Here is a 12,634-nt window from a genome sequence, read left to right as displayed (position 1 = left end):
ACCGGACTTCTCCTTTAAACACCTGCTAACATAGACAGTTGTTTCACTGATTCCGTTAACACTGTTGCCTTTAGCAACCAATAATATGATCCTCCCCAATTACTGGCGGTCATTTGTCTTATGTGGGTCACTGTTCATTCATTAATCTATTCAGTATGCATTACTATCAATACTAACAATCATTACTAACAATGCAAGCATCACTAATGAGTGCAATACTGCTGCTATTCGTTTTAGATATTGTAGGCTTTGGCACCCTTGACCCACAGCACATCACTTTGAATATAACATTAACCTACATTCACTACAGCTCACACTGTTACCTGAATCCTCAGCGCGCGCAAGAGAGAGAGAGAGAGAGAGAGAGAGAGAGAGAGAGCGAGGGAGGCACGAGTCTGAATACAAATCAGACTCTCCCCTAGACTCCCCGTTGCACCGACTAGCACGCGCACACACGCGCATTCGCTGCAGCCGCACTGGAGAGCTGCGGTTGAGGTGACGGTTTAATCTCGCACGCCTCATTAAGGAGGGATTCGCCTGTGCACACAGACCGTGAGCGCATCTGCGTACGCTAATGTAAGGAAACGCTCTGCGAGAAAAAAAAAATCCTGCGTGGGTGGGTGGATAGACGGACGAAAGGGGACGAGGAGAGGGAAGCTCGATCGGTGCGCAGGAGCTCCATGGAAAACGCACGTTATGGCCACTGCATAGGAATCCATCGCGACGGCTGCAGGGTGTGAGGTAAATCTGGCTATCCATTTAATTGTGCATGCAAACGCTTCTGGTCATTGTGCTGCATGACTGTAATTTCAGGGTGCATGTGGGGGCGAGTGTGACCGCTTTGGAGTGAGTCACCTGGAAGGCTGAGTGATGCTTCCTGCCCCATATCGCTGGAAATCCGAAGGACTTGGAGAAGGAAGGAGGGTGGGGGTGTGGTATTCCCCAAACGCTAGCTCTAATTACCCTGTATGGCAAAATCCCTTTAGGGTTTTACGCTCTTATTGCTTTCGAATGCATCCCCCACCTTTAATAGCTTGAAATTGCGATGCTGACGGCTGATGCATGTGGTGATTTGAAACGTGCATGTGTTTGGGGGTGGCTGAAACCTAGAGACACTGTCAAATCAAAGATGAGACAGTAAAGCGATAGACGCACACACACACACACACACACACACACACACACACACACACACACACACACACACACAGTATAATCCAGGTGCTTACAACAGCACGCCAGCAAGAAGATTACGCTCTTACGCTTTTGAGCGTGTCTGGTATTACTGGGTTGGACAAATGAAAGAATACAGAGAGAGCGTGAATCAAGTGACAAGAGTCGTGCAGCATGTCTTGGTGAGTGTTTATGAGTTGCATTTGTACAGGATGCAATAAAGGCCATAACAATGACCTTTATATTTTTTGTGATGTTTGGTAAAAGGATAGTTAATGCAAAACTGAAAATTTGGTCATTTGCTCACCCTTAAAATCCTGCATGACTTTCTTCTGAGAAATGCAAAAGGAGATATATCTTGGGGATTTTTGTTGTCAGTGCATTAAAGTCAATGGGGTTCAATGATTAGCAATCTTCAAAGTATCTTACTTTGTGTTGTGCAGAAGAAAGATGTACATACAAAGATATAGAACAACACAAAGGTAAATAAATGATATTTTGATTTAACTCAAGCATCAGTTTCAGTTGCTCATTTTAGGGCTAGGGATGGCGAAGGCGGTTCAGAGTCGACTCTTTCTTTTGAGGGACAGTATCTTTACTTTATCATGCACTTTTTGATTAACAACTTTGCAGACTATTTACATTGCAGATAGCTACATTTCAAACTGCAAAAAAGATATTTTCAAAAACCCATATGACCTGCTCTTTGCATATCAATACTGTATAGGGTTGCAGAATTTGGGGAAAATCTAACTGTGATTATTTTGTTAAAATTATGATTGTTATTTTAATGATTTTAAAGTGATTAAAAAGTTTGAAGTGATGCACTTTTAATAATTATCTAATAATAGTAATTAGAAGTAGTAGTAATATTGGTAGTGTTACAAAATAAAAATAGCAAGAAAAAAAAACAAATATTACTATTGTAATATTTTACTATAAAATAAATAAGGAGCATTTTAAAATAATTTACTGTACTACTATAAAGTTTTAAATACTAATATTTCTGGCAGTCTTAATTTCTTCATTTTCACACATTAAATCATAGAGCTTTTATTCTGGTAGAAAACCACAGGGAGCCATTAAAGCTTCTGTTTTGTTGACAACAGCTGGTTTGTAAGTGCTTTTCATTATAGATTTAGGAAGATGGTTGGCACATGTTGTGTTCCCAAATGACATTAAAGCAACCCAAACAACCAGATAAGTTTGTGTGGAGCAGAATTTACTGCAAACCAAACTGCTCTGACACTGAAAACACTGGATCATGAGCTGCTCACGTGAAAAAAAATGCTCTTCTTCACTCTGAAACATGCAGCACATATATTTATTCAAAGCTGAATTGCAAATTTGCTTTTACTTTGATTATTAATCGTGCATAATGCACATTTGGACATAATCCATTTTGCATTGTTTGTGCAGTAATAGACATAAATCTATTGAGTAAATTTTATAACCTATTTCCAAAACAGACAGATTTTGTCCTTAGTGTGCAACTAAAGGTGAAAAATATCTCTCATCTTTACATTGAAGGAGGCACCTGAACCATACAGTATCTGTTTTGTGGGCTCATTTGATTGTGATGTAAGCAAATACCTAGCAGCCACCCAGAACACTTTACCAACCACCAGTTGTGTCAGTTCTGCAAAACTTTTGATTTGCATTTGCTGCTATCAAGGTTAAGGCAGGACTTCAAATAAAGACTCTATGAATGTTGCATATTCACCTTGCATCATCATTTCTGCAGAAAATGTTTAAATAAAGGTTCTTTATTGGCATCAATAGGAACCTTTAACATCTATGGAACCTTTCCGTTCCACAAAAGGTTCTTTATAGTGGATGTTTTTCACACTCTAAGAAAAAAATGATTCTTTTCAGATCTTTTCACTGAAAGGTTCTATTCTTTTGGAATCTTTTTTTTTTTTTAAAGTGTAGTTCTATTTTTCTTGTTCTTCTCTTTCCATTCCATGTTTTTGTGGTTTGTTGAAGTCAGGTTGTATTTGTGAAGATAGTACTGCTTATTCTGGCCAATACCTGCCAAATAGATAGAAACCCTGTTGAAAAAAAAAACAGCATATGCTGGTTAAGTATGTTTTGAAGCATGGCAGTTGGTTTGAGCTGGTTCAAGGTGGTCCTTAGTTGGTCATGAGCTGGTTTAGGCTGGTCATGAGCTGGTTTAGGCTGGTCCTGAGTTAGTTATAAGCTGGTTTAGACTGAGCAGGAGCTAGTTGCTTAGGACCAACTTGTAACCAACTCAGGACCAACTAAGGACCAGCTCAAACCAGCTGCCATGCTTGAAAACATATCTAACCAGCAGTTGTTTTTTCAACAGGGAAGGTGCTGTCTGGCCACCATAGACTAGCATGCAAAAAACATGTATCTTACCTATCCAAATAATGCCATCGCAGTCTGTACAAACAGACTTCTTGGTCACCAGTGTTCATTTTTACACCGTTTATTGTTGTCTGTATTTTTTTTTTTTTTTTTTTTTCATTTTAGCCAATATTGCATGATCATACATTTTAATCAAATTCATTTTAAAATTGCAAATAATTGTAACAGTTTAGCTCAAAATAATGCGCAAAATGTCTTTTATGTCTTTGTTTTTTGTTGTTGAAGTTAGTTTGTGTTGGTGAAGATGCTGTACATACTCCAATCCATTATAGGATTACATACAAAGTCAAAGACCTGGAGGAGCTTGTTTTGCTGCACCTATCACCATTCTTAAACAGCAATCACTCTGAACTCTAATCTAATATGAAAGCTCAGGCCATCTATATTTTCATACATGAGCCATAATGGAAAGTCAGGGCAAGCTCTGCGTAATGGAGTTGGTCCGCACTGGGATCCTACAACTGTTTGACTGTACTAATTGAAGCTTAAGTGTCCTTTGAGGATATAGCAGCCTAGTCTCAATTTGTGGTAATCCAGTGACCATACCTGTTTGAAGGGGCTTGTTCAGTATAAGGGGCTAATTTTAGCTGTTGCCTTTGTGTTTGTTTGTTAGCTTGGCTCTGTAGAGTATAGAGGGCTGAAAGATACACATGAGTTAGTCATACACAGCCAGACTTTTGACTGTCAAGCATGTCTGGCCTACTTTGTATGGCTCAATATAACATTAATTATATCTTTTACTGAAATATGTAGCAGAAAACCCACGAAAGACTTCTGTTATTTAAAAAATACACATTATTTTATACATATTTTGGACTATGAGGGACGCCATTATTTCAGTGATGTGAAATACTTACTGTTGGTATTTTTACTGCAGCCCAACTCTGTAAAATAAAATCCTGATACAATGCCGCATTGTCCGGCTTTTGGTTGTAATTTTCAGTTGAAGGGGCAACAAGAGAAGTGATGTAAGTCTTCACTGTTTTCTTAGCGATAAGAAGAAAAGCAAAGAATGGGAAGATGCCTGTGTACGAATATAACTTCCCGAAGACCCGTGTCTTTTTTCTCTCCACTTTAGCCCTGATGCCTTTGAGGCTTTTAGTAGACGACAGCTTCTGAAAGAGCTTAACAAATGGCAGAGACGAGAAACGCTAGATGCCATCCTGGCAGGATGTAAACATGCTGATGCTTGTCCTGATGCCTGATGATTTTCGAGGCGTTTAGACTCCTTGTGGGGAAAAACGTCATAATGGTGTCCCCATCTAGTCTAAAATATGTATTAAACGATGTAGATCTTCATAGGTTTTCTACTGCATATTTCAGTAAGAGACATAATTTACATTATATAAGCCATACATGTCATAAATGCAACCAATTTTGTCATGTTATTTTCAAAAAAATCATGCTGAATATACTTAAATTTGTTACCATTGTAAAATTACTGTTTTGAACTTTATTATGCTTTACAGACTAAGTTACTTATTTTCTGTGTTTGAAGCATGAACTGAAAATACTTATCTGAAATTATTTTTACCTTGAAGCTGCTGAAAAGTTTCACAAATTATTAAAAGGAAAAAGCTAGTAACACAGTGTATTAAACATGAAATTGAATATAAAAAAGAGAGACTGAAATAGTATTTTTTGTAAAACATACTGCATTAATCTTTGTTTTATTTACAACTTTGAAAAAAGCAAATTTTAAACTATATTAGTTTAATAGAAATTATTATATTGTATATGAACCTGGACCACAAAACCAGTCGTAAGTGTCAGTCAAAAGTATCAATAAATAAACTTTTCTTTTTTTTTTTAGGGTAAGACCATTTTTGGAAATCTAGAATCTAAGGGTGCAAAAAAAATGAAAATCTTAAGAAAATTGCTTTTAAAGTTGCCCAAATGAAGTTCTTAGCAATGCATATTACTGATCAAAAATTAAGTTTTGATATATTTATCGAAATAAAATTTTAAAAATATCCTCATGCAAAATTATCTTTACTTAATATCCTGAAGATTTTTGGCATAAAAGAAAAAATTATGATTTTGACCCATACAATGTTTACAAATATACCCCGTGCTACTTAAAACTGGTTTTGTGGTCCAGGATCACACATATGGAATGGCTAACAAACCTGCTAGCAAAGTGATTAATAAATGAACTTGGTGCTTTAAGCTTTAGATTCTAGCTTACAATTTTGGCAACAATCGTACTATTTTTGTATGTACCATGCAACAGATGGTCCGTAATGAGTCCATGGCTGTTCTGTGGGTGTGAAGACGAGTCTACACATGAGTAGACCATATGCTAGACCATTTCCAGACACTTTACCTGCATGCTCTTTTTTGAAGCTTGAAGCATCAACATAATTATCAAAGCATGTTAACATAAGCAAGACTGAACAAAAGCAAATCCTAAATGATTTTTTATCATCAAAACGAGAGACCCCCACTTTGTTTTTAAACCTTCTTCCAGGATGGCCAGTTTTCTTGTTTATTTGGATGAATTCATCCCTAGAGTCTTACATTAGAGCATGTCACTTTTCTAGATTGGGATTGTGCACTTTAGTTTCCTTTTTCCTCAAAGACCATAAAAACAACACACCACGCAGACAGACTTTTTAGAAAACCTTCCAGTGTTGCCCGGCAACGAGGAAACGTTAAAAAAAAAAAAATGTTGGTCTCCCGCTCCGTTTTTTTACATTATCTGAGGACTCGCATACTGACAGATGTAAAATGTTGACCGCTGTGAGCGTAAGGTGCACTAAAAGCGGAGGCATGTACTAGATGCTTTCTGTCGTAGCGCTTTAGTGCCTGCCTTCATGTGATATTCATATTCACTTGTCCTGAACCCTGGGGTTTACACTGTGATGTTGAACAGACCTGCTGACAAAATGCTGCTTGGTGGTTCATGGACCAATGAAAGTCCAGTCCTAGAGAGTTCTGGGTCGGTTTTTGACCATTGGTTCCTTAATGAATGCTAGAGTAAAGGGGCTTTGTAAGTACTAATTAACTTGTAACCTGCTACAAATGGTTGCATTGTTTGTTCTCAGTAGTTAGTCTTGTAGGTTATAAGGTCTCCGTAAGGAAACCTTATATGACATCAACCTTAACTGATCCAATAAGCAGCCTAATCTAGTTTGTAAACAGCAGATTTTGTAGTGTTTCATTTTACCATATGTATAAACCTTTTTGGGTTATTTAACTGTCAATGAGAATAAAATTATTTTCTAATTCAGCATACACAAGAACAGGATATACAATAAATAAATAATCATGAAATGCAATAAATAGCCTATTTAAATATGTAAACAATATATATTTACTTAAATTTATTTACCACAATTCATTTAATTCATTAAATTAGTTACTGATGAAAATAATACATGTTTATATTTGTGCATTTTATGTATTTATACAACAGTTCTGTCTGCTCCTTGAATCTGATTGGCAAATAAGAGTGTGATATTCCAGAGCAAATAGTTTTTGCAAAATCTCATCATGTTAATGTAAATTTGATGCTGTATATCAGAGCGCTGCCTGTGTACTTTTGACTGAATTGCATAGAAAATTTTATGAAGGCTGTTGTTGTTGTTTATTAAATATTATAATTAAAATATATATGTGACCCTGCACCACAAAACCAGTCTTAAGTCGCTGGGGTATATTTGTAGCAATAGCCAAAAATACATTGTATGGGTCAAAATTTTTGATTTTTCTTTTATGTCAAAAATCATTAGGAAATTAAGTAAAAATCATGTTACATTAAGATTTTTTTGTCTACTGTAAACCTATCAAAATGTAATTTTTGATTAGTAATATGCATTGTTAAGAACTTAATTTGGACAACTTTAAAGGTGATTTTCTCAGTGTTTTGATTTTTTTGCACCCTCAGATTCCAGATTTTCAAATAGATGTATCTCGGCCAAATATTGTCCTACCCTAACAAACTATACATCAATAGAAAGCTTATTTATTGAGCTTTCATATGATGTATATATCTCAGTTTAGTAAAATTTAACCTTATGACTGGTTTTGTGGTCCAGGGTCACATATTGTTTTATATAAATAATAGTTGTATTTAATAATAGTGTTAAATATTGGGTGTGTGGTGCATGTGTTTGTGATGGAGTTTTTGTGTTACATTAGATGGTGACAAGAGTAAGCAGTAAAGACTTTTACATTAAAAAATAAACCATTTTTCGTTTTAACAGCAGCTTGATGCAGTGAACAAATGCACTGAGCAGCGCTGTCATCAGAAATCACCCTTAACAGATGAAAGGATATTGCGACAAAGATAACGCTTTCCTCAGCTGACATTTAAACTGATATTTTATTGTGAATATGAGATTGATCTGAAAAAATGAATGCTGTATCAGATGCAAGTAGTCACACTTGCCCAGTTCATCTTTCTCATAATACTCTACTACAAATGATACACTGCTTTTACTATAGTAATACAATACATTTTTAATGAAATAACTCAACTTTCCTTTGTTACTAGTTCTAAAGTGATGTTTTTGAGTAATGGAGGCTTGGGCTCAGCTGTTAAACTGTCAAACTGAGATTTGAATCTGTACCAGAAGGAAGTAGTTCTGTACAAAAGATGGTTTTTAAAGACACTCCGTTGTTGTTTCTTATGTATTTACACACTCCTGACATCAAACTGTTGTATAAACTCAATATCACAGTTGTGATTTGGCCGTAGGCACGAGGCCGCAGGCTGAGTACCGTAGGTAATCGCAGCGTGCCGATTTACAGCCATATCTCACATCTACTCGTGTGATATTGCTCACAGTCACACAGAATATGAGCTCTTATAATCAGATAATCAGACTGGTCTGACATTTTTGTTTTCTGGTCACCTTTATAAATATTTAATTTCTATATAGGGTTATGGGGTTATGTTTTATGTAGTCATGCAGGAGAATATCCTTCAGACATGCTAAGGACGATTAAGTTCTTGTAATTGAGTATTCAAGCTCCTGACCTGATTTTTTTTTCTTTCTCTTTCATGTGAGAAGAATAAAGTGGGAGTGTGAGAGGAGGAACAGAGCAGAAAGAAGAGGGATCTACAATGGCAGCAGAAGAGAAACCTACTGTGAAGAGCAGTAGCTCCATTGTACCATGTTTCCTATTTGTGGAGGTGAGTTCAATACATACAACCTTAACCTTAAACCTGACCATAAACATAATCCAGACTTTATTAAGTTGCATCAGGATGCTTTATGAACTCTGAAAGGGCTCACAGCGAAAGATGTGAGGTTATGTCATGACCTGAAAAGAAAGTGAAGCTTTAAAGAGAGGCTACACTCTGGCTATTAGCTTTGTATTGTTTTTCTCTTCTGCACTCCAAGCCTACATTTATTTGTACAGCAAAAACACTAAAATTACAAAAGTTTTACTATTTAAAATAACTGTTTTCTGTTTGAATATATTTTAAAATTTGTTCCTTTGATTTTAATGCTGGATTTTTTGCATCATTCAGTCACATGATACTTCAGAAATCATTCTAATATTATGATTTTCTGCTAAAAAACATTTTTTATTATTATTATTATTATGTAAACAGCTGAATAGTATTTATTCAGGTTTCTTTTAAAAATAAAGGTCTTTATCATAACTTTTGATAAATTTAAAGCATCCTTGCTAAATAAAATATTTATTTATTTTCCAAAAATAAAAAATAAGTAGATAATAAAAAATTATGCTGACTCCAATCTTTTGAATGTACTCAACTGTTTTAAATATTGATAATAATAAAAATGACTCTTGAACAGCAAATCAGCTTTAGAATGATTTCATGTGTCATGTGACACTGAAGACTGAAGTAAAGATGCTGAAAATGTAGCTTTTTCACAAGAATAAACTTCATTTTAAAATATATTGAAATAGAAAACATTCTATTCTATTATTTTAAATATTTCTAAAGTGTTCATGTGTTGCTGTACTTATTTTTTTTTTAACCTTTTTTTAATGCTGACAATGCAAATAATTATAAAATGATATGATTGATTTCTGTAATTCGGGTTGTTTAAGGAAGGAATAATTCATTTCCAAATGTGAAATTTCTTAAAGGATGGAAAGATAATGGACTGGATTGTTTTTGTTTGTTACTGCATGTGTGAATACGCATGCATTTGTGTGCGCTAATGTTACGTTTGCATCACAAACACATCACGACATTTGCCTCCGCTGTTGTTACTATGGCTACCAATCAGCTGGATCTCTATCCTGTGTTTGTATCCTTCTTTCGCTGTATCATTTTTAGATGCTCTCTCTCCCACACGTGTAAATCTTCTCTTTGCTGCCTTCTTCAGCTGTCTTGCAATAATACGCCCGCACATGCATTCACACACACACACACATATACAGTGCTGTGCTTTTGCAGCATGCATGTATTTGATAAGCAACAGCGTTTTGTTTTTTTTAATGTAGCACATTCATCTATTGCTATGACTCACTTTAGCAAAGGAAAAGAATGGGAATGTAAAAGAAACGTAACAGCCAGTTATATTGTGGTCTGTTACTGATTATGTGAATTGTAGTCAGTAATGCAACTCAGGTTACTCATTTTAGACTATATTTGGACTACTTTTAGATTACTTATAGTTGAGGTCAAAAGTTTACATACACCTTGCAGAATCTGCAAAAAGTTAATTATTTGATCAAAACAAGAGGAATCATAAAAAATGCATGTTATATTTTTATTCAATACTGACCTGAATAAAGTATTTCACATTAAAGATGTTTACATATAAGAGAAAATAATAGTTGAATTTATATAAATGACCCTGTTCAAAAGTTTACATACACTTGATTCTTAATACTGTGTTTTTACCTGAATGATCCACAGCTGTGTGTTTTTTGTTTAGTGATAGTTGTTCATGAGTCCCTAGTTTGTCCTGAACAGTTAAACTGCCAGCTGTTCTTCAGAAAAATCCTTCAGGTCTCACAAGTTCTTTGTTTTTTTAGCCTTTCTTTGTATTTGAATCCTTTCCAACAATGACTGTATGATTTTGAGATCCATCTTTTCATACTGAGGACAACTGAGAGACTCATATGCAACTATTACCAAAGGTTTAAAGACTCATTGATGCTCCAGAAGGAAACGTGATGCATTAAGAGTGGGGGGTGAACACTTTTGAACGGAATAAGGATGTGTACATTTTTCTTATTTTTTTCATTTAGTACTGCCCTTCAGAAGCTACAGAAGACACTTACATGTTTCCCAAAAGACAAAATAAGTTAAATTTACCCTGATCTTCAAATGTGAAAGTTTGTCTCTGCATCGTGTTTCCTTCTGGAGCATCAGTGAGTGTTTGAATCTTCTGTAATAGTTGCACTTGAGTCCCTCAGTTGTCCTCAGTGTGAAAAGATGGATCTCAAAATCATACAGTCATTGTTGGAGAGGGTTCAAATACATACAAATTCTGAAAAACCAAAGAATTTGTGGGACCTGAAGGATTTTTCTGAAGAACAGCAGGCAGTTTAACTGTTCAGGACAAACAAGAGACTCGTGAACAACTATCTTCACTAAACAAAAACAAAAAAAAATTGCATACATTTTGTATGATTCCTCTCATTTTGCTGAAATAAATAATTAACATTTTGCAAATTCTGCATGGTGTATGTAAACCTTTGACCTCAGCTGTATGACCTAACTTGTTTATAGATTTGAATGGGATTATTGTTAAAAAAAAAAACAAAGAAAAATAATATATATTCCATTCTTTGTTATCAATATCATAAAATGCATTAAACATTATATATCAGGGTTTTCCAAATCTGGAGTAAATGAAAAAACTGCAGAGGGTTTATGAGCTGATGAAAAGCTTATAATTAAGCTTATAGTTAATTCAAATCATTAAAAGGTTAAATTAGAACCATTTTAAATTTTATTTGTTTACCTGCATTTCTGTTACCATTAATCAACATCAGAAAACTGTGAACATGTGTTGTTAAATTATTGAAATATCTTTAAAACTCGAGGAGATAAATATATAGAAGTGCATATTTAAAGTCGAAGGGGTTTTATTTAGTTTTATTTTATTTTTTTAAGACTAATGAGACATTTTGTAGAATTTCTATGCTGCTTTTTATCATTATATGAAGTAAATAGTGACCAAAAACAAACACACACAAAAGCACCATAAGCATTATATTTAGTACAAGTCTTCAAAAGTCAAACAATATCTTTGTGTGAGTTTCTGCAAATCATTTTTCACTATCTTCCCCTCTGCCGTATCTCAAAAATTGTGTCAGTGATGATGATGATAAAGACAGTAAATTTAGATATATAATGACAGAAATTACATTTTTATGAAATTGTTGTTTTTGCCTCACTTCAGTAGGTTTGTGATGATGAATAAGTTAGCGTTGTATCTTCTGTAAAATCCAGTAGAGGGCGCAACACTTCAGCAGATGCTTTAGTGACTTTAAAAACAGTAAAAACTGTTCACATCAGTTTGGTTTATATTTAATTTATTAAATCTTTTTATCTTTGAAATTAAATTATTAATTCGTTTATCTATGAATGTGAAGGTTTGTTTATGTGTCTCTGTGAGTCTGGTTTTGCCTACTTTACGTTGAGCAAATAACCACAGAAATAGTCAAATATTTTGTTAGCTACAGGGAAGCAGTTTAAAATGTGCTTTAAAAAGCATTGAATATTAAACAAGCAAAAAGGTTTGAAAAGTACAGTTTATACATATCATCAGTCGATGTTTGGCAGTACGCGATAGTTTCTCTGGCTCCTTTGATAGCAGCATGGAGATCTGTAAAGGCGCTGGAAATGAAAGGAATAAAAATTGATTTTTTAAAACGAGCTTGACACTTGAACTGGCAGGTCGCTGATGAGCATTGTGGGAACTGTGCAGTTTGACTCCGTAGGAGGATAAAAGAATAACAGCGGGAAGGCAGAGAAACAGCGTTGCTCTTGACGGATGAAAGAAGAGTAGAGAAGACTTGTAGAAAGGGAGGAAGAGCAGCACAACTTGGCAGCGTCCTAAATGACTTGAATTTGCTGGAGTGGCTTCTCAGCGGGATAATGTTTATTTACAGCTGAGAATCTACT

At 35.0% G+C, this 12,634-nt stretch overlaps 1 protein-coding gene across 2 annotated transcripts in view; it reads left to right on the top strand.

The window, feature by feature from the left end:
* The first annotated feature begins 469 nt into the window (after window positions 1–469).
* plppr2a (phospholipid phosphatase related 2a) overlaps window positions 470–12,634 on the top strand; it is a 92,167-nt gene continuing 80,002 nt past the window's right edge. For both annotated transcript variants that reach the window (XM_073837433.1, XM_073837448.1), the window contains exons 1-2: window positions 470–741; window positions 8,583–8,704. In XM_073837433.1, coding sequence (XP_073693534.1) covers window positions 8,636–8,704 — 69 coding nt within the window. In that variant the 5' untranslated portion in view covers window positions 470–741; window positions 8,583–8,635. The remainder of the gene's footprint in view (window positions 742–8,582; window positions 8,705–12,634) is intronic.

The sequence above is a fragment of the Garra rufa genome, chromosome 1 (genome assembly GCF_049309525.1).
Source record: "Garra rufa chromosome 1, GarRuf1.0, whole genome shotgun sequence".
Taxonomy (NCBI): Eukaryota; Metazoa; Chordata; class Actinopteri; order Cypriniformes; family Cyprinidae; genus Garra; species Garra rufa.
The sequence above is the reverse complement of the archived record's forward strand: the minus strand, read 5'-3'. Positions and strand labels throughout refer to the sequence as shown.